This window comes from Rhinolophus ferrumequinum, chromosome 21 (genome assembly GCF_004115265.2).
Source record: "Rhinolophus ferrumequinum isolate MPI-CBG mRhiFer1 chromosome 21, mRhiFer1_v1.p, whole genome shotgun sequence".
NCBI classification, from domain to species: Eukaryota; Metazoa; Chordata; class Mammalia; order Chiroptera; family Rhinolophidae; genus Rhinolophus; species Rhinolophus ferrumequinum.
The window spans coordinates 19,330,188-19,356,888 of NC_046304.1; the positions used below are offsets into that span (position 1 = coordinate 19,330,188).

The window sequence follows — 26,701 nt, forward strand, 5'->3', positions numbered from 1 at the left end:
ACAAACCTACAGTTGTCAGGTTAATTGACATAATGTCAGAAATCAAGAGAATGTGGTGATGTATTTCTCAGGAAAGTCGATAAACTCCCCTGTGAGAATATGTCCCCTGTACAGCCAACTCTTGGGTGACAAATACTTCAAGTAAAATTTTTAATTCCATTTATCTATAAATATCTTGTATTGTCTGACATGAGGGTGTTCTTCTGCTAAAATTTCAGCATAAAGGAAAATGACATAATAGTAAGAAAGATTGGGTTTTCATTAGATTATGAGCCTCGTGTCATTTTAGGGACTGTTTGGACTGATAAGAATTCTTTAGTTTTACTACTGAGGCTGTAAGAACCTAAAGTTGATGTCAACTTCAAGGTATTATAATCCAATTATTTAAAATATTTCGGTTCCATTATGACTTGGAAAAAAAATTGGAAATTATTGTCCAAGCCTATCCTACTTTGGGTTATTTTTTTCTTTGGTGTTTATAAGGAATTGTCTAAAGACAGAAGAGGCACAAGTGATTCTGAAGGTGCAGTCTTTCCGAGGTAGAGCGAACAGCTTGCATCTTGAATATTTTACGAGATCTAGGTATTAAAACAATGTTTCTGATGCAGGAACACAGCAATCTAGGAACAAAAGGGAGATGGGGCCAAAGAACGGACTGTGAAATTTCTTCAAAATAATAGGTGATCCTAAGGCTGAAAACAGGAATGGATGGTGATACTGCAGATTGTTTCTAATAAGGGTTTTTAAGAGCTTAATGACTTATTGATTGAATCTGCACTAATGATGTGACCCTGAATATGCATGTATAAATAAGAGGGCTGAGTTATGAGGGTTCATTTGTATCTTTCAGATATATTTGGTCTAAATTTACATATTAAAAATAAATTGAAAGGTTGAAGCAATTATCTGAATATTTCAGGGGTTGGACCCCTTCCCCCTGATTTGGAGCAAGGCTAGTATGTAAGGTGAAGAAGTAAAACAAAAAAGGGAGAGAAAACTCTACAGGGAGTTAAGAAAAAATAAAAGGGAGAAAAAATAAAAGGGAGAAAACCACTTCTGTTAAGAAATATCCTCCACTTCTCTTATCCTAAAAGGAGAAAAATAGATTAACAGGTGCCACAAGGAAGCAATGTTTTTCCTTGAAAAAAAACGAAGGAAAAGAAAAAAGAAGAAAAAAAAGTTGTCCTGTTAAATCAACTACACATGGAGTCTGTCTGTGTAAGGAAATCAGCCTTTTCATTACAAATAGATTTTAAAAGCCTTAGAGAAGAGAGACGTGAACAGAAGCAATATTATCCACTAACAACCTAACTCCCTTTTAGACATCAGCTGAGAGAACATCAGCAGCATCACTGAACAGGGGGTTTGTCTGAAGATAAAGACTCATCTTTATTTCTTTCAGGACATAAAACTTGTATTTAAATCAATTCAGAGAAGCACTTTAGCTTTAAACATGAGAGAGTGGGGAGAACCTATTTAATAAAATAGCATTATTTCATTTTCAAAGAATGATACTGGCAGTAGCTCTGAGTTTAAATTCTGTATTCTTTTCTTCAATTATAATTATAGATGGGTCTGAAAGGAAGCGTGCCTATTACTGTCATATTTATTCTTTTGACAGGTGTTATGGGGCTGTAATTTGATGAAATGACTCAAAACGCAGATTCCAATCCAAATATAATTCCTGTCATCAGCACGAGTGGTTTAGGAAAAGTCCTCTAGCAAGCTTTTCACAGATCTTGAACACCCCTAATATTTTAGCAGCAATCCATGTTCTGCTAAATATGGGGGACAGCCTGCCTTCGGGGCTTATTTCCAAGGTAGCAACAGCCAGAAGGACGACTGGATGTTTATGGTAAAGAAGGCTGTTAGTGGGACAGCTTTCTTTTTCAACTGGGTGGGTCCGATCAGGGAAGGGGCACCCAGTAGGTATCGCATGTTGGGCTCCCTTATAAACAGACCCCGAGTCCCGCGTGTGGCCGACAGAGGGCGCTCCGCCCCCAGTAGCCAGGCGGAGGCGGGGCTGCGCAGGGCTGGGGGCGCAGGCGCACTCGCGGCCCCGCGTCCGCCGCGTCCCGAGTCGAAGTTCCCCAGTGGAGGTTGGTGAGCCGAGCGGCGCAGGCGGAGGGCGGGGGCGCGGGCTAGCGCGGCCGGGAGCCGCCGGGGCGGCGGGACCACCTGGGGATGTGAGGCATTGGGCGTGATCGGCTTTGCGTGGCCCGTGGAAAACCTGGCGGCGACCCGCGCCGTTCCCCTTTCCTCCCTGGCCGCCCTCGTGCCCCTGGAGAGCCAGGTGCCCTGGAGCGCGGCTCCAGGATGCGCCAGGCCTGCTGAAGGCCTCGCCGGGAAGGCTGGGAGGAGCGGAGAAGGCCCCAGGACGCCGGGAGGGACGTGCGGGCCGCGGGCACCCAGGAGTCTGAGAAGCCCGGCAGCGGGGCCCACTAGTGAAATGTTCCTTGTCTGGCACATACCTTTGAGGTCAGCTTCAGATTGCCCGTTTTAAAAAGTAAAAGGGGCCTGCACGGTCCATCTGTCCAGAACACCCTGTGATCGCAGTTACCTGGAGTAACCTTCACGTTTTGATTCGTGCGTCTGAATAACACGATCAAGTCACTCCGTGGCTGAAACCCTTTAGCCCTTAAGACTAATCTTCTGTTTGCTTTTACGTAACGTACAATTCACCCATTTAAAACGCACAGTTTAATGTCTTTAGTACATTCACAGAGTTGAGCATCATTCATCACCATAATGTTAGAACATTTTCATTACCCCCCAAAGAAACCCCTCCTGTAGCTGTCACCTCCCCCGTCTCCCATTCCCCTCAGCCCTAGCAAGTGCTAATCCATTTTGTGTCTATAGATTTGCCTATTCTGCATATTTCGCATAACTGGAATCATACAATATTGGGTCCTTTGTGGCTAGCTTCTGTTACTTAGAATGTTCTCAAGATTCACCCATGTTGTAGCATGTATGAGTAGTTCATTTCTTTTTATAATAATTACAAAATAATATTCAATTGTATGAAGATACCATGTTTCATTTATCCATTCATCAGTTGATGGACCTTAGGATTGATCTTTTTTTTAAGATTTTATTGGGGAACAGTGTGCACTTCCAGGGCTTTTTCCAAGTCAAGTTGTCCTTTCAATGTTAGTTGTGAAGGGCGCAGCTCAGCTCCAGGTCCAGATGCCGTTGTTAGTTGCAGGGCGTGTAGCCCACCATCCATTGCGGGAGTCCAGCCAGCAACCTTGTGGTTGAGAGCCCACTGGCCCATGTGGGAATCGAACCAGCAGCCTTCGGTGCTAGGAGCACGGAGCTCCAATCACATGAACCACCAGGCCGGCCCCCTTAGGATTAATCTTAACTCCTCACCACCTACCAGGCCCTTCTGGATCTGACCTCACCTTCCTGGCCAGTATCTCCTTTGCTCTTGCCTGCCCTCCCTTCCTCTTTGGGCTCCTGTGGGCCTGGCAGTCCCTTTCTCCCTTAGGCGTTCATGCAGGCTGAAGGCTGCACTCTCTGCCTTCACCATCCCTCCATCTTCACCTTCACCCAGCCAAATCCGACTCATCCTTCAGATCTCAGATTAATTGTCCCTTTTTCAGAAAAACTTCTCTGACTCTTGACTGGGTGAGGGACCTCATGAGCCAGTCTCTCAAGGACGTGAATTCCACTTTGTAGTATTTAGTTATAATTGAATGATTGGTTTTCACCGTCTCTTACGAATGTGTAAGTCCATAAGGTTAGGGGCTGTCTTGTTTGTTTCTGTATCTTCAGCAACTAACACCTTGTTGGTGCTCAATGACACACACACATATGCTTACTATGTGTCAGGCACTGTACTATACTAGGAATACAGCTGCAAACAAGATAAACTCCCTGCTCTTATGGAGCTTACATTCCAATGGGGGAATACAAATAGAAACAGATGTAATTCAGCTGGTGAAGAGTGTCATGAAAACAAGGTGTGACAATTAAGTTCGTGAACTTGTTGCAATGATATTGCTAACCTTTTTTGATATCAGAGGGATTATTCATTACGAATTTGTACCAACTGGACAAACAGTTAACCAAGTTTACTATTTGGAAGTGCTGAAAAGGCTGCATGAAAAAATTAGATGACCAGAACTTTTCACCAACAATTCATGGCTCTTGCATCACCACAATGCACAGCTCACACAGCACTGTCTGTGAGGGAGATTTTAGCCAGTAAACAAATAACCGTATTGGAACACCCTCCCTACTCACCTGATCTGGCCCCCAATGACTTCTTTCTTTACCTGAAGATAAAGGAAATATTGAAAGGAAGACATTTTGATGACAGGACGTTAAGGTAATACGAGGATAGCTCTGATGGCCATTCCAGAAAAAGAGTTCCAAAATTGCTTTGAAGGGTGGACTAGGTGCTGGCAATGGTGCATAACTTCCCAAGTGGAATACTTTGAAGGTGACTATAGTGATATTCAGCAGTGAGGTATGCAGCACTTTTTCTAGGATGAGTTCGCAAACTTAATTGTCAGGCCTCATAGTGTGATCAAGGAAGGCCTCTTGAGTGAGACCTGGACCATAGGGCACCCTGAAGAGTGCTTAGGTATGTGAGGGCCAGCAAGGAGGCCAGAGGGAGGGGAAAGGAGAGAAGAAAAGGAAAATCCAGGTACTTTAAGCTCAAAGGTCCTCTCAGACAAGCCCTGGGTATGTGTAGAAAGAGCTTGCGTTAGGAAGGCAGAGACCTGGGTACAAAGCCCAGCTGTGGCTCTCAACTAGTTCTGTGAGCCTCAGTTTTTTTCCTCTGTAAAGTGGGAATAATAGGGTTGTAGATTAAGCAGCCCCTGTAAAGTACCCAGCCCCGTGTTTGACACCTGGTAGGTGTACAATACCTAGTTCTCTTCTTTTGCCCTCAAACCAGGGTGGTGTGTTGTGGCCCGTGGTGGGAGGCCATTGGCACAAAGCAGTCTAATATTAAATGATTCAGTCAGGTTGCTGATTGCTGTGCTCTGAGACAAACCTGTTTGCCTTTTGCACGATTTTTGCAGTTTGCTTTGTCTAGGATAGCTCACCAGGTTCCCGTGAGACTTGTAAAGGCTCGGGGCGATTTGGGCTGACGGATGTGATGTTCAGGGTGATTCCTTAGCCTTGGAGATAGCAGGTGTGGTAGGAAAAGCTGAGGATTCAGAACCACTGGGCCCGAGTTTGAGATGTGGCTCTGCCACTTGTTGGCTTCGTGACTTCAGAACAGTCACTTGCCTCCTGGCTTTAGTTTCCTCTCTCGTAAAAGGGAATCAATCAACACACATTTATTGAGCTTCTGTTATGTTTTGGGCACTGTTGCTTGTGGAGGGGTGTCTAATACAACATAGTCTCTGGCTTCCAGAAGCTTATGGTCAGCAAGGAACACAGATAGCCAGGTAGAGTAGGAAAAGGTAAGATGTTCAAGCACCTAATATGTGCCAGCCCCTTGTGTTAGCTTGCTCGATCTTTGCAACTCCCCGCCTCCGCCCCATGAGGTACATATTCTGTTCTCCAGTTTACAGAGGAGGAGGTAGAAGTCCAGAGAAGTCAAGCAAGTTGCCCAGGATCACACAGCTAGTAAATGGCAGAGGTAGACTCCTAAACCAGAGTTGTGTGTCTTCAAAACCTACTCTATGCTCTTCCACCACATTGTTACATAAATGATTATAGTACAGAGTGATGACCCGTTATAGGGTATGGACAGCATGGGGTGAAAGCCTGGAGGAGGGGACCTAGGAGCTGGATCTGTAAGGATAAAGAGGAATTTTTTTTTTTTTAATTAGTTTCAGGTGCACAAGACAAAGTAATACTTAGACGTTTATCATTTACATCCCTCACACTGTGTGAACCCTCCACCCCCCATCCACTATCCCTCTGACATCGCACAGAGCCATTACATTTCCACTGTTAAAGAGGAATTCTTGAATGACTGGATGAAGAAATTTTTCCAGTTTGCTTTGTCTAGGATAGATAATACTCTATCCTACGACGGAGTATTACTGTGCCATAAAAAAGAGTGACATCTTACCATCTGCAGCAACATGGATGGACCGAGAGGATATAATGCTAAGTGAAATAAGTCAGACTGAGAAGGCAAAGACCATATGATCTCACTCATATGTGGAATCTAAACAACAGAAGAAATGAACAAACAAAACAAATAGACTCATCGCTATCGAGAGCAAACTGATGGTTGCTACATGGGAGTGGGGTTGGGGGGTGAGCGCAAAAGGTGAAGGGATGAGGAAGTACAAATTGGAGTCACAAAATAGTCACGGGGATGTGAAATACAGTCTGGGGAGTATAGTCAAGATTGTAAAAGCTATGTATGGGTCAGATGGGTACTGGACTTATCGTGGGCATCACTTCATAGATTATATAAATGTTCGCTACTGTGCTGTACACCTGAAAGTAACATCAAATCATATTTACTGTCTACTAATCAAAAAATACTGGGGCGCCAAAAACTATACATATGACTTGTATTCGTCTTTTGTTATTGGTGTATGTTGAATATTACAATTTTAATACAATTTTTTCCTTTCTTAAAACGTGTATACATTTTTTGGGCACCCTCTGTATGTGTGTGTGTGTATATATATATATATATATACATATATATATATATATATAGTCATGGGATGTAAAGCTAAAACAAGGAATTCTTGAGGTTGGTGAAGAATTCAAGGTCGGAGAAGGAGAGGTGCTGAAAAGCACAGTGCATTTCCGAGGTGCTGTTAACAGTGAACAGTCAGCACATGGGATGTGCCAGGCACCATGCGAAGGGGTTGAGGGGCCTTATTGAATCCTCAGAATGATTTTATGTAGAAAATACTGTTAGTGGCTCCGTGGACAGATGTGTAACAAACTCTGAGATGGAAATTAAGAGACTTGCCCAGGGTCCCACAACTGGCAAGTAACGGAGCCAGGATTTGAACCCAGACTGTCCGACCCTAAAGTCCATGAACTTAACCTCCAAGTTCCGAGCGTGGCTAAAATACAGGAAGGGTGAGAAGGACGGCAGGAGACGAGTTTGATGACAGAAGTTGGGACCAGATTTTGGGAGGCCATGGGTAAAGAATACTCCACAGAGGTTTTGGAGAAGGGATGGGTGACAGGGTATGATTTTTAGAAAGTGTCCTTGGGTGGCAATGTGGGGGTTGGACTGGGAGGAGAGAGGCTGGTTGGGAAGTATTGGGATAGTCTGAAGGAGGCGTTGTTACAAAGCTGAGAACCAAGATAGTGCCCAGGGGGTGTAGAGGGGCACGGGGAGGTAGTGGAGGGGTGAGGACTTTAGGGGAGTGTCTGGAGAGCATTGACAGTGTAGGAGAGGGACTAGATGAGTGAGGATTGCTGCCCCATTTCTAGCTTGGGAGAAGGTGCACGTACAAACTGGAGCCCCAGACTTGGGGGCAGCAGAACCACTTTGATCCTATATCGTGACTTTTCCCATCCAGAAGAATAATTGCACATTTAAATAATGGCCTGTGCAGGCTTAATTTTTAGCTTGTATCAGTGCTCAATAGGGTATAATTTCTGGTTGTTTTCTCTAGTTCCATTCTCTTTTTACACTCCCTTCCTTCCTTCCAATATATAATATTTTCCCACTTATTTTTAGGTGTCAGGGCGCAGGTTAGGGAAGGAGACAGTAGGGTTAAATGGGGCTGTAGGCCTGTTTCTTAGCATCTGTGCCAGTGATACCACTTGGCTTCCAGGAAATCCCTCTGTGGCTTTATTTTCCCTCTTTACCTTTATTCTATCATGTTTTCTTTTGGGTTTCCTAAGAGCCTTTTTAGCAAATCCTTAGTTGCCCCTTTCTTTTGTCTGTGTAATTGACATCAACCCGTTGACTTCTTTTCATCTTTATGCAGGGGGAGCCCAGGTGTCCTTGGGTTTCTGAAAAGCCTGAAGAAAGGTTTTATGGTAAAGGTTGAAAAAATAAGTACTGAATAATAGAACAATCAAGTGCTTTCATGAATGCTTGGACCTGGTCCTGAACAAGCAGGGCGGGGAGTTCTCGGCGAGGTCCTTGGCCTGATCTGGGCAGTCTTTTGTGGACGGCTCAGATATGGACAGAGCAGGTGGTATTAGATGCAGGTAACGGCATGGGCTTTGGGATCAAACAGACCTGACCCTGTACTAGCTGGATGGCCTCTGGCAAGTTACTTAACCTCTCAGAGCCTCAGTTTCATCTATAAAATGGGGCTAATGATATGAACCCCATAAGATTGTTGTGAGGATACATGAGAGAACACAGGTAAAGCTTTCAACACCTACCTGGCACTGGTAGCTAGTGAGACATGCCATCAGCTGTGCAGACTTGGCGTAGGCCTGCTTGGTAACACGGCAGGCCTTTCACCTCCGTCGTCCTAGGGCCACGTCCAGAGCCACGCACATGCTAGATGCTCTGAATGGCATGGGACGGGTGACCGACACCGCCTGCTGGGGCCACTCTCTCTCTCTGTACCCCATTTGTACCTGGTGTGTGGTTGTTTCTGTGCTTTTGTTGTGCTGAACTGAGTTGAGTTGGATAACAGACAAGACCAGGCCTCCCAGAGATTGTGGCAGATTGTGACTCTGGAACGAACTAATAAAATACAAGATGGGGAAACAGACTTAAGAATTGTTCATGGAAAACAAAAAAGAATAGCTCATGGAAAACAAAAGAACGGTTCATGGAAAAAAGGTGCCTTTGAGTTGAATGCCAGGGCCACGGAAGGGCCCAAGCAGAGAATGCAGTCTGAGTTGCATTCCTTAAATTCCCAGGTAGAAGAGAGGTGAGATTACCACCTGAGCTCATGGAGCGGGTCAGAACGCAAGCAAACTGTGGTCTCCAGCGTGAGACTGGTAATGAGGTTGTGTGTGTGTGTCCAGAGGAAGGTGAGTGGGTGGGAGAAGTGGGGAGATGACAGCACCTTCAGGATGATTATCTGGGAAAAGAAATGACTGAGGGGCTGGGGTAATTGGAATAACGAAGGACTGGACTTGGGGGAAGTTTCACAGAGACTTCAGCCCCGCAGGACAGAGCTGAGACCAATAAGTAGAATTTTACAGAGCAGATTTTAGCTCAGAAACAAAAGGGTTTTCTGACAGCTCGAGTTGCCAGAGAGAGGGAGAAGAGATTTGTTTTACCCTAGAGGGGAGAAGGAGGCTTTCAGCTCTTCAGTGTTCTGCTGTCGGAAGATTGCCCACTTTGGACTGTTTTTCTGTCCCTTGAGTTAACACCTTTCACTGAGGGCCAACGATGAGCCAAACCATGCTGCCTCAGGGGTTTTTATAACTTTCTGCCTCATAAAAGGCTACAGGATAAATAACCAGAACTCAGTTCTGATTTGGAAAAAGCTAAATAAATTTCACCTGGTCAAAAAAAAAAAAGGTTTTTTCCTTCCTGATGTAGTCAGAGCTCACCGAATCGATGAAACCCACAAACCTCTGCCCCAGCTCGTTTGTAGCAGAGACGTTGTAGTGCAGGGGATCCTGCCGACTACGCCAAGTGTCGTGCGGGGCGTCCGGCGGGGTCTCTGGTCCCACTCCCCACATAAGAACTCAGGACATGGTGAGGCCAAAAAGGAACACCCACGGAGCCATAGGTAGGGGAGTCATACCATTATACTCTCACTGGCGGCTGGGTTGGAGACACAGGAACCAGGAGCAACACAATTCTCAACCCTCACTGTGCCGCTTGCAGGCTCAGCCACCATCTCTTTGCTAGCCCCCATTTTTTTCTGCTAGCCTAGCCACGGCAGTTATATTAGTGCCCAATGGCTCACTGGTTACAGCTGACGGCCAACTAGCCACAGCTGCTGGCCATTTGATCACAGTCGACGGCCATTTACTACCTGAGCCAGCACCTTTCTATGTGAGGCCGAGAGCCTGGAAACTGCTTTTTGGGGCTCTGTCCCCACAGGCGTCCTTTGGCAGGCCATTCTTGTTTTGGATAAAAGCATTGAAAGGGCATCCTAACACGCAGCATTCCCTTTTGCTACTTTTCCAGGGGTGGAGAAGGGCCGGGGAGAGGGACCTCCTGTTTAGTGAGCTGCTGCCATGAACCACGTACGTGTGCTCTCTTGTTCCATTCTCACGTCAGTCCTGCCATGACTTGGGCCCCATGTGCTCGCACTATTCTCCTCAGTCTTCAAGGTACAGGAAAGTGGCCTGAAAGTTGTTGGGGCGAGGAGGATTCCATTGGAGCCCCTGTATTGAGTGACCCCTGTGTGCCAGGCATTACGGGGGAAACAAAGTAACAGAGGGGACAGAGCCAGGAAAAGGGTAGAGTGCACGGGGGATTTGGTTACAGGTGGTGGTTGACTGAGCAAAGCCTTGAACACCACCTTCCCACATGTAGCGTGGGACCACACTCAGGCATATGCAGACCGATGGCCCTAGAGTTTGTTCTGTAGGCGCCATTGAAGGATATCAAGCAAGGGACTCAAAGACGAGAGTTTTGTTTTTAAAGGCCCATTCTGGCCGAGCATAGGGAAGGATTGAAAAGGAGACATGTCAGAAGGCTGTTGGATCGATCCAGGAGAGCGGCTCTGAGAGCCTAACAGAGCCTTGGAAAAGAAAAGGCCCCCTTTCCTTCATGAACGCAGGGAGGTGAAAGCACTAGAATTAGAGCCAGAGCCCACATTCCAGTTCTGCCTCTCCCTAGTTGTGTATTCGTGGGCATGTCAGCTTACTTTTCAGCTTCAGTTTCCACATCTGAAAAATGGGGATAATAATGCTTTTTGTAAAAATGTCTGGTGGCGTTCTTAGTACATCAGGCAGCTCTCAGGCAAGGGTGAATTTCACGTGGGGGGAGCTTGAGGATATTCTTATCTGATGGCCTCTCCAGATGGAGTGAATAGGGGGCATCTGTTGCCTGCAGGGAGTTCCTGCCCGTGAGCTGGAGGGAGGCTGAGGAGACTGGAAAAGGCTTGGAGTAGATGAGTGGGAAAGGGAGGGTGTTCTGCCAGAGGTGATGGCCAGGCGCACCCAGGCCATGGAGGACCCTGCAGAGAGCAGAGATCATCCCTTTATAGTGGGCAGGAGCACAGGTCAGTCTCAGCCACATTCGGATCCCCAGGACCAGAAGGCAGGGAGAAGGCTGAGCTGTTGTTTTCTCAAGTTTGGGCATTGGTCAGAATTTGAGGTTATTAGGTCAGCAAGCATTTATGGAGGAGTCCTCTGTATGCCCAGTGCTGTGCCAGGCATTGAGGGAACAGAGATGGAGGAATCTGACACAGTCCTTGCCCTCGTGGGCGTTTGGTGTGGTGGGGGACCTGGACCCTAGGAGCACAGGGGATCCCCTGACCTAACGCTATAGTCAGACAGGCAGGGAGAGAGTCTAGTTCTGTGTAAAAGGGGATTGGAGGGCGAACCCAAAAGCAAATGTATTGAAAGAGTGTTAGGAGCTCACAGGCTCAAGGGAGAAGGCTGGAGAACTGGGCAAGAATCTAGACACTTCTCGAAGGCCAGGCAGCAGGACCTACAGGGACAGTGCAGAGCAGGAAGAAGCTGGTCAGGACACGCTACTGCTGCGGGACACGCACCCATTTTCAGGCTCTTAGTAATCATGTTCACGAACCCCTTTCCAGAGGTGGGGATCCTCAGTTGGCCTAGCTTGTCTCTAATGCTTTCCTTGTGGCTAGGAGAGAGAGAGCACTGGTGACAGTCTCCACTGGCCAAACTCAATGGGAAGACGTCATCCCTTAAAAAGAAATTGGGACGGGGCAGCTGTTAGGAAGAACCACAAATGTCAACCACAGGATGAGTACAAATCCATTTGGAGGATGAGGCTGGTTTCAGGCGGCATCCACCATGACGTTTGGAACCAGACTTCCTGGGCAGAAATCCTGGCTTCTGCACTCACAGCTATGTGACCTTGGACGAATTTCCTACTTTCTTTTTGCCTCTCTCTCTTTTTTTTTTTTCTTTATTGGTAAAGGGAGAGCATAATGGAATCCTCTTGTAGAGTTATTGTGAGGATTAAAATTAGTTTCTTCACGTGCATTGTTTAGGACCTGTCCCATGATAACTAGTCAGGAAGGCAGCTGTGGTAGTAATTGTAAGTGATTATTGTTGTTGTTGTTAGTAAAAGAATTACATATAGGTGGTGTGTCAATGCCCCTGGCAGGTAGAGGAGTGATGTGGGATGAATCTGGGCAGGAGAAAAGGCTTTAGGAATTGGTATCAGTCTTTATCCATTCAGTGATGGAATTTTCTGGAAGGATTTGTCTAACGTAACTTTTTGTTACGAAAATTTTCAAACTACATAGAAGTTGAAATGACAGCACAGTGCCCACCCTTATACCTGCCATCTAAAAACAGTCTTAACAGTTTGCTTTAATCTTTCTCGCCCTGTCTTCTCCCTTGCTGCATTGTCTTCTGCTGAACCATTTGAAAGTCAGTTGCAGACGTGATGGCACATCACCTCTAAATAATTCCACTTGCATCTCCTAAGGATTAAGGACATTCTCCCACGTAAACCACAACATCGTTATTATACCTGAGAAAATTAATAGTTAATAGCACACACTATGATGTCATGTCCAGCTGTGGGAAGATTTTCAGTTGGGAGTTAGAGAAAGTGCTGTGACTGCCATGTGGAGGGTGGCTGGAAGGGGGCTGAGGGCAGGTAAATAACTTTCCAGTAATCCAGGTGAGAGGTGATAAAGCCTGAACTAAAGTGTTGTGCGGTGATGAGGGCTGAGCATGGTGGCAGGGGCGCTAGGTCAGTGAGGGCTTCCTGGAGGCAGTGCCAGACCTCAGGACAGAGTGTTGAAGAATCAGGAGCTACAGGAAACGGGTATTGCGGGAAGGAGTAGGAAGGTTCGTTCCACACATGGATATTGAACATCTACTGGGATGGATAAGTTTACGTGTCAACTTGGCCGGGCCATGATATTTTGCCAAACCTTATTTTGGATGTGTCTGTGAGGGTATTTTTGGATGAGATTAACATTTAAATCAGGAGACAGAGTGAAGCAGATTGGCCTCCCCAACGTGGGTGGTCCTCATCCAAGCACTTGACTTGAAGGCCTGAATAGAACAATAGACTACTCTCCTCTGAGCGAGAGAATTCTCCTGCCGGATGGCTTCAAACGGAGCATCAGCTCTTCAGATTTTGAATGTCTTTCTTCCCATCTGTCTATTTATGTATCTATGTATCTATGTATCTATCTATCAGTCATTGGTTTTGTCTCTGGCGAATCCTAACACATCTGCCATTTGCCTGGCATTCTGTCATAGCAGGTGAACATGACACAGGCGGTCGTGGAGTGTGCCGCTTGGAGCTCAGTTTACCTGCCTTGGCGGTGAGTAGCGAGAGATGTGCCAAGGGTCCAGAACAAGGGGGGACCTTGGAGGCCATGGAAGGGAGTATGGATTCTGTTCTGGAGACCAGGACTTGCCAAACTTCAGTACCACTTTCCTGAGTTTTGTCATATCCACATTTCAACTGCCTTCTTATTTGCTTGATACATTTTTAAAAAATCAGTTTTATGTCATTCATTTTTAAAACTGTTTTAAGCCACAATACCTATGAAACTGTGGGGTTTTTTTTTTTTCTCATTACACATGAAACTCAATACAAAATCATTACAATAAAAAGATATTGGTCCATACACTGCTTAAAATAATTTCATATTTGCCCCACATTTTGGGAAAAGTTGTCATAAGTGATAGGGCGTAAGGGTGGATATTAGGGCTTTTAGGTGGGAACATGACATGCTGGGAGTTATGTTTTGGAAAGATTCACTCTGGCCGATGAGTGGAGAATACGTTGGAAGACAGGGAGACCCGCTGGAACTCTTGGAGTTGTCAGGCGAGTTACGGTAAGAGCCTTCACCAAGGATGTGCAGTGGAAATAGAGAAGGGGGACCGATTTGAGGGGCCATGCAGAGGGAGAATTTGATAGGACAGAGGGACCATGGGGCATGGGAGGTGAGGGAGAAGGAGGAGTCTGGGTTGGCTCTGTGATGGTTTTGTTGTGGTGGCCTGGGGAGATGGCATTGCCTTCACAGAGGCCAGGAGCCAGGTGGAGAGGCTCAGGTCAAGTCCAAAGAGCAGGATGTGTGAGGCGAGTGCTCCCAAGGCCATAAGGTTGGACTAGAGTTGTAGCAATGATGTTGTGAGTTTCATTGCCCCTTCCGTGACAGCAAACCCACACTTCAAATTAAATTAAAGCGTTTTTAGTTTAACTCTTCTGAGTGGACCCACACATGCATTCTCTGTTAGTTATTACTGAGAATGACTAAGAATTATAATTGAGCTGAAAATAATCTCCCGCCTATACTTGCCGGGTTGGTTTCTAAGTATTGCTTGGATTTTTAAGTAACGAAACAAAGTTGTGCTCTTTCCAAAGGTTAATTTTGAAGACTGCAGCTGGTAACCATCTGTCACACGACTAGCATTTTACAATATTTGATTAGCACTTTATATGGTTTGGGGAAGCCTGCTAGTGGAGACTGCCCATCAGGTGGGGGGCTTCCGTGGTATGTCGTCTGGGATGGCCCTTGAAGGTCTTTGCCCCCGTTGTGTGGGTTTCCCTCACTTTGTTGGACTGAAGCGTGGCCAGTCAGCCAGGCAGGTTGATACTCGTGGCAGCAGGACTTGAGGGCCTTGCCCTGTCTGCACTCTTCCTTAGAGCTGGAACCATCAGAACTCATCGTGTGAGCAGAATTTGGGAGATTAAGATTTTTCGATCACTTAGGACTCGTGGTTACAAGTGACAAAACAACAAACCCAAGCTGCTTGGGTAAAGGGGACTAACTGGCTTGGGTCATTGAAAGGTCTATGGGTGGGACTGCCTTCAGGTGGACGGTTTTTAGGGCTCAAATGAATACTTCAGACTTGGTTTTGCTGAAGTTCTTGGCTCCGCCTTCTGCTGTGCTCTAGTCTCAGGCTTCAAGAAGAGGCAAGATGGCTTTCCTAAGAGAGGATGAAGTCCTCTCAGCATCAGGTCTAGAGACAGGGAGCTGAGTCCTTTCCAGTCGTTGCTGCAGAGGTGTTGCGATTCTCTCAGCTTCCATTATGTGCCCATCTGAACCAATCCCAGTGACCACATGGATGCAGGTCTCTGATTGGTCAAGCCCGGAGTGAAGCCCCACCCATAGATCTTGTGGGCTGAGACCTGGGGAGGAATGGATCACCAGTCTCCCATGTAGGGCTGTTACTAGAAGGGAGGATGCATGGTGAGAGCAGACAACCACTTGCCCACCCCAGTGTCCAAACTAGAGCCTAGAGTACCAGGAACAATTGGCAAACTTAGCTGTGGAGACAGACATTTATTGTTGCCAGGAAGATAGAATGCTGGAAGTGGAATGAAGGAGCCTCTGACACCAGCTACTTAATGAGTTTCTTTTCTTAGTTTAAGGACCACTGGTAGTTTTAGAATTTTAGAATTCTGATTCTCTTTTTGATGAGGAGAGAGTTGCCTTTCTTTCTCTCTCTCTTCTTTTTTTTCCTTTTCTTTCTTTCTTCTTTTACTTTAAAACTAAGGCCAGTCACTTAATCTTGGTCTTTTAGCTCCTTCATTTGGAGCATAGTGAGCTTCTCTGTCATAGAGGGGAAATCTGCAGAGAGGAGATAACAGATTCCATTCAGTCTGGTTCCACAAACGGCACGAAGCGCTGGGGCCTGGGCCAGGCTCCACAGGCCTGGTCGCAGATGAATCCCCGGCAGTGTGGGAAGCACTGTAAAAGCTCCATGAACAGGGTACTTCAGCCCCCCGAGGGAGGGGCAGTCAGGAAGGGCTTCCCAGAGGAAGTGACACTGCGCTGGACCTGGTAGGATGAATGTGAGTCCCTTACACAGAGAGGGGAAAGGAGCTCCACACTAGGGGGCTGCATGTCCAAAGGCTCCGAGAGGTGACATACTTGCGGGTTTGGGGGATCTGGGAGAAGCTCCGGGTGTCTGACTGTGGGATGAGCCCAGGACACGGAGTCAGTGTGGAGGAGACTGGGAAGTGACAGGCTGGAGGCAGGGATGCCAGGTAAGATGCTATGGCAGAGGTCCAGGCAGGAGCCTACCGGGCAGTGAGCATAGAGAAGGAGGCGGTTATGGGCTGCAAGTTACTTAATGGAAGCTTAACAAGTCCTTATGTTCTACCATTGGGAAAAAAAATCTATACTCTTTTTTTTGTTAAATGTTGATAATTCTCTCTCTCTCTCTTTTAAATATTTATTGGGGAATATTGGGGAACAGTGTGTTTTTCCAGGACCCATCAGCTCCAACTCAAGTCCCTGTTTTCAGTCTATAGTTGTGGAGGGTGCAGCTCACTGGCCCATGTGGGGATCGAACCCGTGACGTTGGTGTTACGAGTGCTGCGTTCTAACCAACTGAGCCAACCGGCCGCTCCCAAAATCCATACTCTTAATTAGAGTGTCCTGCTTTAAAAAATAAGCAGCCAGATTAGAGTTGTGGGTTCTTTGGAAAAAGCCATTATTATACAGAGTTTAAAAATACAGGTTCTGCAGACCCAACAGTACATGCTATATGATTCATTTTATGTAAAACACAGGAAAATGCAAACTCATCTGTAGTGACAAAGCAGTGGTTGCTGTGGTAATGGGGAGTGGCGAGGGCAGGAGGGAGGGATTACAAAGAGACACGAGGAAACTTATGGGGTGATGCAAATATTGACTCTTGGTTATGATGATGGTTTCTTAGGTATATACTTGTACGTATGTCAAAAGTTATCGAATTGTACACCTTAGATATGTGCAGTTGATTGTGTGTTAACTACGTATCAATAAGCTTTTTTTTTTTTTTTTTTTTTTAATAAAAGGTGGGCTCTGGAACCTGTCTGGGTTCAAATCCCAACTCTGTCCTTGGACCAGCTGTGTGACCTTGGACAACTTGTCAGACCTCTCTGCTGATTGTTTTATTTTTTAATTTTTTTAATTTTTTTTTTTATTGGGGAATATTGGGGAACAGTGTTTTTCTCCAGGACCCGTCAGTCGTTGTTCTTCAATCTAGTTGTGGAGGGAGCAGCTCAGCTCCAAGTCCAGTCGCCGTTTTCAATCTTAGTTGCAAGGGGTGCAGCCCACCATCCCATGCGGGAATTGAACCAGCGACCCTGTAGTTCAGAGCTCACGCTCTAACCAACTGAGCCATCCGGCCGCCCCCTCTGCTGATTGTTTTTTTAAATGTGTGCATTAATCACAAGTAAAGCGAACAGGACAGAACAAGCCCTCAGTATTATTCCTATGAGTATTTATAACACACAGTAAGATGAAATCATGTGCCCAGGCCCTGGTACACCCCGACAACTCTGTAAGCAGCTGCTTCTTCATGCAGAGCCCTCTACAATCGTGTTTCTCAAATTTTAATTTGCATCTGAATCTCCTGGGCATCTTGTTAAAAATGCAGGTTCTGTGTAGTAGGTCTGGGGTGGGGCCTGAGACTCTGCATGTTAACCAGCTCTCAGGTGATGTGGATGCTGCTGGCCCAGGGCCACCCTGGGAGTAGTGAGGTTCAGACCTCTGGGCATCCTGCCCTCCGTTGTTTGAGGTTAGCTGGTTTCTCAGCAATTGCACTGGCGGGGTTTTCCTGCCGGTCTGCCCTACTCCACTTGTTAGTGACACCTCCTAACCCACCACCTGAAGATGGCATCCAGAAAGAAGACACCAGGATGAGGCTGCACATTGTGCCCTTGGTCCTGGAAGGCCTGCTCTGGGCTGAGACTTCTGCAGGACTAAATGCCCAGCCCGAGCTCAGGGTCTGGGTTCCGTATGGTGTGGCCTGTGGGGGTTCTGGCCTCTACGCTGTATCAGGCCTGCTTCACAGAGCGCTGGAACCTGGGGGCCAGGGCTGAGTACTGGCTTGATGCCTTATAAGTGACGCTCTGTGTTTTCCAGGAACAGACAGTCTTGCGGATGGCCCCACTACCGGGGGCAGAGCTGGTCCAGAAGCCGCTGCAGCTCTACCGATACCTGCTGCGCTGTTGCCGGCAGCTGCCCACCAAGGGCATGCAGGAGCATTACAAACATGCTATCAGGCAGGTGGGAGCAGGGTGCGCCGCACCTGGGGCAGGTGGGGGGTGCTTTCTCTAATAGGAGGCCTATCATGGGGTCGGGAGCCAGGGGCAGGGGCAGGGATGGTCTTTCAGGTGGTGGTGGTGGGGCCACGTTTTGGTAAAAGCCACTGGAAGGCACTGCTGGGCAGCCCGGCTCCTCTGTCTGGTTTCTGTTTAGGAAACAGTATGCAGCATCCAGCATCCAGTTCTGTGCCTGGTTGTGAATAAGGCAGCTAAGGGGATAATTAAAATAGCGTGGGGTGCAACATCATTTTGACAGGCGTTTCTGCCAACAACACGCACCTGAATTTAATTATGAAAAAATAGCAGGTAAACACAAACTGAGGGACCACCTACCACATAACTGGCCTGTACTCATCAAACATGTCAATGTCATGAAACACAAAGAAAGGCAGAAGAAGTGCTCTCGTTTAATGGGGATTAAAGAGATGTGACCACTAAATGCAATGTGGGATCCCAGATTGGATCCTGGACCAGAAAAACGCAATTATTAGAAAGGACATGATTGGGAAAATTCGTGAAATTGGAATATGGACTATAGGTTAGATAATAGTATTGTATCAATGTTAAATTTTCTGAATTTGATTACTGTGGTTAGTAAGAGAAAGCCCTTGTTGTTGGGAAATACACACTGGAGTGTTTAGAGGTTAAGGGCATGATGTCCTCCACTTTTCAATGCTCCCCAAAATTTGATACAAACACATATAAAGAGAGAATGATAAAGCCAGAGTGGCAAAATGTTAACAATTGTTGATTCTGAAGAGCATTCTTTTGTATTGTTCTTGAAATTATTTCCAAATAAAAAGTTAAAAACTAAAATTAATACAAACATAATGTGGAAAGCAGAAAAAGAAAACTAGTGGTAGCAACAGAGGGCTGTGGAAACGTGGAGAAGGGAGCAGTCGGCTGTGTGAGGGAGTCAGGGAGGGCTTCCTGGAAGTGAGCATTTGAGGTGCTCCTGAGACGAGGATAGAGGATGTGTGGGCCCCGGGGGACCGGTGCTTTGGAAGGGCCCTGAGTGCCACACCAGTGAACCTGAAGGTCACACTGTGAGCTTCTCGAGGGTGAACATCTGGACAGAAGCAAACAGCAGCCTGGGCTCTGCACTAGGCTTGGCTGGATTTCCCGAAGCCACCCCTGCTCCTTCCTTTTCTGCTTGGCTTTCCAGCATGGGCCAGGAGAAGCCCTGTGCTTCCCAGCAGTGAGGCTGTGCAAAGGTCTCACCCTAGTGAAAGCACCTTCCTTTCACCCTAGTGAAAACAGAGAGAGGGAAATTTCCCTTAGGCCCCCACTGTCTTATAACCTTTGGGCCTCGTTTGATTTGGGAGTCATTTGGGTACCAGTCTTCCTTTTCACAACTGCCCTGCTGGCAGGAGTATGGGTTATGCAGTTGAATAGACCAGGATTCAAATGCTGGCACCATTGCTTAATGGAAAGTTAGGGTTTCTGAGCCTCTGCTTCCTTATCTCTATGTGGGATCGTAAATCTCTATGTAAGGGTAAGAGATGCTGAGTATAAAGTGCCTGCAGTGTCCTGGCCTGTGACTGGTGCTCTGAAGCTGCCAGTCCTGTGAATTTGGTCGTCATCTTTTTTTATGCTTAAACTTTCAGAGTTTCCAGGTTCATTCAGATGAAGACAATCCCGAGAGAATCCAGCAGATCATTAAAAGAGCCATTGAAGATGCCGACTGGATCATGAACAAAGTAAGTGCTTGGCTGCCACCTCCACCTGTGAGCTGTAATCTCCGTGATGACCACCAGGGGACGTCTCTGCCCCACAGTTGAGAACAAACCAGCTGTTCCCTCTCCTGCAGAAGCTGAAAGGGGATGGGATATGCCATTCTGATTGCATTTGTTTTCTGCGAGAAGTTGGGGTAGAGGGGCACCCTCAAGCCTTAAAGTAAAATTTTTGCCTAACAATCTGAGTAAACAGATGGGCAGCAGGAAGAAGAAAAACGGTCTTCCTAGAAGCAATAGTAACAAAGCTGGCGGCAGCCTTGTGATGCCTCAGAGAAGAGAGCTGTCTTGGGGGTAGTGAGCCCCCTGTCTTTGGAGGTATCCCCACCGAGACAGGGTTATTGAGGAAACATTCAAGTATCTGTTTTGGTGGAGACAGGGAGGGAGTCAGGAATATGGACTGGCTTGCTGGTCCCTACACTTTGGTGTTAGAACAACCTAAAGAGCTGCAGCATGCCCTATCTCTCTGTCCTTCTCTCTCAAAATCTCCAGATATGGGGTCTAGGATTCGTTTTCTTGAACTCAGTGATTGGCTTCTGCGGGTCCTCCTCTACCTGAGTTTTTTTTTTTTCTCCGAACAAGATTCCTATTGAAGAGAATGATGAATCCACAATGTTCAGTTCTAATTCCTCAGTGTCTTTCTTATCCTCCCCGTCAACCCCTGCAGCGTCCTTTTCCATTAAAGAAGAAAGGGAATCCAGGTACCAACTAGAGATTCCACCATCTGAGTTCCGCCACCTTCAAGAAGCCCCAGCAGGGGGCGTCTGAGACCTAGATGACCCCATTATCAGGATTTCCTGGGTCTTCCCTCTCCCGTTGGCTTCCCTCGCCCACTTCTAACAATCTCTCTGTCTTTCAGTATAAAAAACAAAACTAAGACTCCAGGGCCCAAGGAGTGAAGCTGTCCTGAAGACACTGAAGTTGAGAGATCTCTCTTCTGGAACTAATCAACTGTAGCAGTTCTGGAATATCCATTGGCCTTGTTGGATGAGAGAACAGGAAATCAGGGGTAGGAGAAACGGACATTTGCTCAGATGGCTTTTCTCGCCATGTTTGTGTCCCCATCGTTCTTTACGTCTGCTTTTCCAGTCGGTTTAGGTACGAGATTTGGGGAGAATGTGGTTTTTCACTTTGCTTTGAAAGTGATTCATTTATTCTGGGCGTCATTCTTTGAGACTGCAGTGGGTGTCTTCTTGGATGGCAGCCTGTCCAGAGGACAGGGCATGGATTTTAGAACCAGACAGATCTGAATTTGAATCCCAGCTCAGCGGCTCTGCAAGGGTGTTGCCTTCGAGCTCAATTTCCACCTTTGTGACATTTGAATAAAATGAAATTGAAGAGCCTGACACACGTGTGGTACCAGGAGGTGCCAATAAATGTCTCTCAGAGAAAGCCGTCCTCCCCGCTGCCTCTTCTACTCCCACTGTGCTCCATGCATCCGTCTTTTCTCCGTGCAGCCCATTTCACGCCGGATCTTAGTTGATTGATTGTGGACTTGTCCTATCCCTGCTTGTCACCTCCCGAGCCCCTGAGCCTCACAGTCACACTCTGCCCAGCAGCCTGCCAAGCAGCCACTCTTCCTAACACCGGCGCTCCCTGCCCAGAGAAGCAGAAGCCTGGTCCTTACCTTCATGGAATTTACAGTGTCCCAGAGTGGTGAATGCAGCCTGCGTGAAACAAGAACACCAAAGCGGCTGCAGTAGTGCCGATGTGTTTAGGCTTTTGTGAACCTGCAATCCATCTTGACTGACCCTTCCCTCTTTTGCCACCATCTTGGAAGGAAAGGAGGGAGGAAGCAGGCAAGCGGTCATGTATGGTCTCATGAGCCTGAAATTGGTGGAGAAAGCCAGACCCGGCTCACATCCCAATTCCACTCAGGTTGTTCTTTCCATGACCTTGCACCATTCAGCCTTGGTTTCTCCGTCTATCCAGTGGAGTAATGACCGTTCCTACCTGCAGGGCCATGGTAAGGAGTACTTAGCTCTAATCATGCGCAGTGCTCACCCAGCACCTGGCCTGGGGAGCCGGCTGCACGGCAGGCCATTACCAGCTACCACTGTTAAGGAGCGCTGCTCTGCAGATGGGAGATGGAAGCTCAGAGAGGCTGAGACCCTTTTCAAGGTCACAAAGCTACTAAGCCAGGTCTGTCTGAATCTACCAAATAGCACAGATTGGGGAGGAAAAGGGGAGTAGCTAGGGGAGAAGGAAGGAAGGGGAAAAAGGAGGGAGGGAGGTAGAAAGGAAGGAGGGAGCAGCGGGAAGGTTCAGGGGGAACTGGCCAGAGCAGGTGGAGCAACCAGAAGACACAGAGAGAAGCCTCACTGGGACGTGAATACCCCCAAGGACCCTCAGCCAGAGGGATGAGCTAGCTAGTGTTTCTGTCCTTGCAGTCCTACCGTGTTTCCCCGAAAATAAGACCTAGCCGGACAATCCGCTCTAATGCGTCTTTGGAGCAAAAGTTAGTATAAGACCCGGTCTTATTTTACTATACCATAAGACCAGGTGATAAAGTAAAATAATAAAATAAATAAAATAAGATAAATAAAATAAAAATATAAGACCAGGTCTTATATTAATTTTTGCTCCAAAAGACGCATTAGAGCTGATCGTCTGGCTAGGTCTCAGTTTCGGGGAAACACGGTAGGACTTAAAGTGACTCAGCTACATGTAGGTGCGCTCGACTGATCAGCAAATAATAAAGTAAATACATCTGCTTGTGAAAGCTCTGGCGTCTTCTTGCCATATGTTGTTCCCTACGGTGTGCTGTCATACTGGGTGTTGAGGACTTAGGGAAGGCAGAGCGCAAGCTGCCTGGGAGGGGACCATTCTTCAGAGGGGATGACGAGGCTGTGATCCCACGGCTACACAACAGTTGATGAGGTCAGACTTGCCCACCAGGGTGAGGGCAAGTTGAGGGGTTTTCGCCAGTCCCACAGCTGAACCAGCTCCCCACCCCCACCCCTGTTGTTCAGTCCCTCTGAAGTCAGGGGCCCATCTTTGGTCAGCAGCAGTGGGGTTGGTTGTATCCCTGGCCTCTTACCAGCGGGAGAGGTGTGAGCAAAGGCTGGCCACGGTTAGCGCCCTTGCCCGTGCCTGGTTCTTGGGGGTGGTCCCATAACCTTCAGTTCACTGTCAGTGCTAATTCAGTTATGCCGACCTGCCTAGGTGGCAGACAGTGGATGAGCAGCTCGGGTGAGGTGCTGGTCCGTGAGGGTACCGGCAAGGGGGATGGATTGGTTAACAGCACGTTGGCTGCTCTCCACCAGCCCCAGTGATGCCAGAGAGGGTACTGAGCATGGTCATCTGGGGACGTGCACCCCGGAAGTGCAGCTGGAAGAAACAAGGTAGGGGCAGCAGGAAGACGTGGGCAGAGAGGTGGTTGGAGTCAGGAGTGGGGTTGCTGTGTGAAGGCTGGGGGAGCCTCTCTCCTCCTCAGCAGCCTTCCCATGCCTGCCTTCAGACTTCCACCCCTATGAGCCCTAGGCCTGAAATCACCCAGGGCACAGATGAAGGCTTACAGCGTAGCCTCCAAGCAAACACAAGGAGGGGACGGTTTGTTCCCCTCAGGCAGTGTGAGCTCTAGAGCCAGACAGACCTGAGTTTAGATCCCAGCTCTGTCACTTAGCAGTGATGTGACTTTGGGTGAGTTCCTTGACCTGTCGTCCACACTTTCCTCACCTGTAGCAGGACGCATGTCCCACAGGGCGGTGAGATTAAGACAGTGCTCAGATAGCAGTCAGTCACGTGACCTCCTCCCTGGTCTTCGGTTTACCTGCTGGCACCCTTCTCTTTAGGTGGGTCTCTCCTCTCCCCCCTAGTGTGCGCTACACGAGCCCAGTGCCAGCAGGAGGAAAGCATCTGGTATCTGTTGTCTGCACCTTAGCTGGTCTGCATTTGTACTCACTCTGCCTTCCTGGCATTCATTGGCGTGATAAAGTTTCTAGGTCTATCTGTGCAATGAAAGGCACTGCATGATCATTAAAAATCGTTTTTAAGGAAAAGAAAAATGCCTGTGAAATGAAGCTCCCTAGAAAAAGTAGTGTGGTCATTTAACAAATAAACTATCAGACAAACATGCCTATGTAGAGAAAAGGAACCAGAAGAGAGATCCACCAAAATGTGAACGGTGCTAGAGAAATAGTGGGTAATTTTTTCTTCCTTCTATTTTTCTGAGTTTGTCAAATGTTCCTCAGTGAAAAAAACTACACACACTCACACACACACACTCACACTCACACACACACACTTTTTTAAAAAGACAGCTACCCAACATGTGTAAAATGAAACATGGGTCTAATATGATAAACCCCAGGCACTGGGATTGGAGAGGAGAAGGAGGCTCTGGGGGCACGTATTCCTCCAAGGTTACTCCCCTCCTGGTTGTTCAGCTTCCTGTGCAGCCCCAGCTGGCCCCTGACCATCTTTGTACCCTCACTGTGGGTATCCGCCTGGGCTGGGCCCTGAGGCCGCGCTCTACGTTCTTACGGGACTGAGACTGACTGTGTCCCTTGTGTCTTTGTGTCCCCAAGGCCAAAAGCAATGTTCTGTGTGTGATAAGAGCACACTGAGGGTTGAATAGAGATAACCTCCAAGGTTGTCTTTTTAGAACTTAGGACTTGACCAAGGGACCTGACTTGCCAGACAGCCTCTGGGACCAGACGGGAACTGATTGTCAGAAGCATTTGGAGGACTCACTTATCCTAAACCAGCCTCACCATTATTTCCTGTCTTTTCTGATTAGGAAACCTCTTCTTAGATGGTACAAAGGTGTCCATCAGCTCAGGGATCCTTAAACTGTGGGGTTTGAATGGATGATATTCAATTTTCATTATCCAGTTGCTATTATAATTAGTTTATCCTGATATGACACTTGCAGACAAGAATCTGGCTATATTGTGGACCAAACCATGTCCCCTGCAACTTAACAAGGACCCTGCAAGGCTCTTCCAGTCCAGCTCCTTCCAGGGCTCCCTGCCCCCTCCAGCTGCATCATGTAATTGGCCAAATGGGCCCAAGCCCAGCCTTTGTGTTGTTTCCCAGCCTGGTATGTCCTCCCTCAGTCCATCTGCCAAACTCCTCACCCCTCTTTCAGGGCTCTTTCAAAGCTCCTTTACAAAGCCGTTCTCAGTCTCTAGAAAGGTAACACTGATCTCTCCCTAAAAATTCTACGATCTCTAGAACATTTCTTGCGCTTATTCAATATCCACCATTTCTGCATGTATTTAGTGGGTACTTGATATGGAGCTTGGTGCTTGGAATATGTTTATCTTGGATTCTGGCAGCAACCATGTGGGGAAGCACTGTTGTTTCCATTTACTGATGAGGACACTAGGGCTCAGAGAAGTGAGGGACGGGCCCCGGCTCTCACAGACGTGAACAGTAGACCCAGGATTGATACTGGGTTTGTGTGACTCCAACACTTAGTCAAGTTTTGCAGGATTGAGTTGGATTACTCAGCGAGGTGGTGGCTGCTGCAGGGGATGGTGGCTGTGCATTCTCCGCAGTCATGTCGTAGGAGGCGCTTAGGGGCGTAGTCTGGTTGCAAGGGAAGTCGCTAGGAGATGGTCTGAAACTGCATTCGGGCAGCAGTCATACTGCTTTTCATGGACTGCCTGTTTGCATAAGGTGACTTTAGAGTGGCTCGATGGCGATTATGGGGGGCTAACACCCCTCTCACACCACTGTGGATGGAATCAAGGAAAAGTTGGGGGCAGAGGGCTGGACCAGGGACGCAGAAGGCAGAACTGCAGTTGCAGGAAGTCGCGTGTCTATATCAGGATGACCAGTCACCCAAATGCATCATCCACGCTGAGTCGGATCCAACAAGGCATTTCACAGAGAGCAGACGAGGCCGGCCATTCCCTAGAGGACTCTCCAATCCAAAGGGGCGTGTGAGAGAAGACATTTTGTGGGTGCCGGTAACAAACAACCATTAAAAAAGCTCGCATTCAACAGCATTTCCATGCTCCTGAGGAGGGAGCCTCAATTACTATTTAGTGTTTTCCCCAAAAATAAAAAATTAACTGGGACTAGCAAGAAACAATTGCTATTATTAACAACAATAAAATCAAGGAGAGCCTCTTAACGCTAATGCACAGGGGGAAAAACAAAAGCTCTCAGTGATGAAAACTAGTAGGAATGATCAGAACCTGACGGATCTTGTGGGGCAGGCCCTCCAGTGCATGCCACCGAAATCAGAAGTTACTCAATGTTGTGGGCAGAGAGAGGAATTGGGTACGTCCTTGTTGACTGGAAGTGAGATGAACCTTGGATCCTAGTAGACAGAAACCAATGAGCTGTTGTTCCCTTTCCTTGTTGGTCATTTCAGGTTTGTTTGGGTTGGTAAAGATATGCTCAGCAATCCTCAAATGACATCACCAGTAGTGCCACACAGGATTCCTGTGCGCAGGGCAAAGTTCAGCGCTCTCTGCATTGACCAATCAGGGATGAGTAACTTGCTTGTTGACATTTGATCCCTGATAACCTGTGACTCTCCTTTGTTCCCTTCAGCTTTAATTGGTGCCCCCTTTGAAGGAAGCAATTGTTACAGGTCCTGTTGCACAAAGAAGCACCGAAGTTGTTATGTTTCCTCTATTCTTCATCCTTTTATTACTGATCAGATGTTAGGTTCTGGCTTTGAATAGGCCATGGCAAATACAGTAAATAAATAATAGCACATCAAGCTTTATATTTCTTTATTGAGATGTAATAGACAAGTAATGTTATATTATTTTCAGGCGTACAACATAATGATTCAATATTTGTATGTAATGTAAAATGATCACCACAATAAGTCTAATTACACATCCATCACCACACATCGTTACCAATGTTTTTTTCTTGTGAGAATTTTTAAGATCTACTTTCTTAGCTACTTTCAGATATACAATATAGGATTTTTAACTATAGTCACCATCCCGTGGTATTATTAGTTCCC

General features: G+C 47.1%; 1 protein-coding gene across 2 annotated transcripts in view; it reads left to right on the top strand.

Moving 5' to 3' along the window:
- The first annotated feature begins 2,024 nt into the window (after positions 1 to 2,024).
- Positions 2,025 to 26,701, top strand: part of LYRM9 (LYR motif containing 9) — a 30,579-nt gene continuing 5,902 nt past the window's right edge. Inside the window, exons 1-4 of one of the 2 annotated variants that reach the window (XM_033090908.1) lie at positions 2,025 to 2,099; positions 17,850 to 17,993; positions 19,639 to 19,731; positions 20,624 to 21,906. In XM_033090908.1, the coding sequence (XP_032946799.1) occupies positions 17,868 to 17,993; positions 19,639 to 19,731; positions 20,624 to 20,641 (237 nt within the window). In that variant the 5' untranslated portion in view covers positions 2,025 to 2,099; positions 17,850 to 17,867 and the 3' untranslated portion in view covers positions 20,642 to 21,906. Of the gene's footprint in view, positions 2,104 to 17,849; positions 17,994 to 19,638; positions 19,732 to 20,623; positions 21,907 to 26,701 lie in introns of both variants that reach the window. The other variant, XM_033090909.1, reaches the window with a different exon arrangement.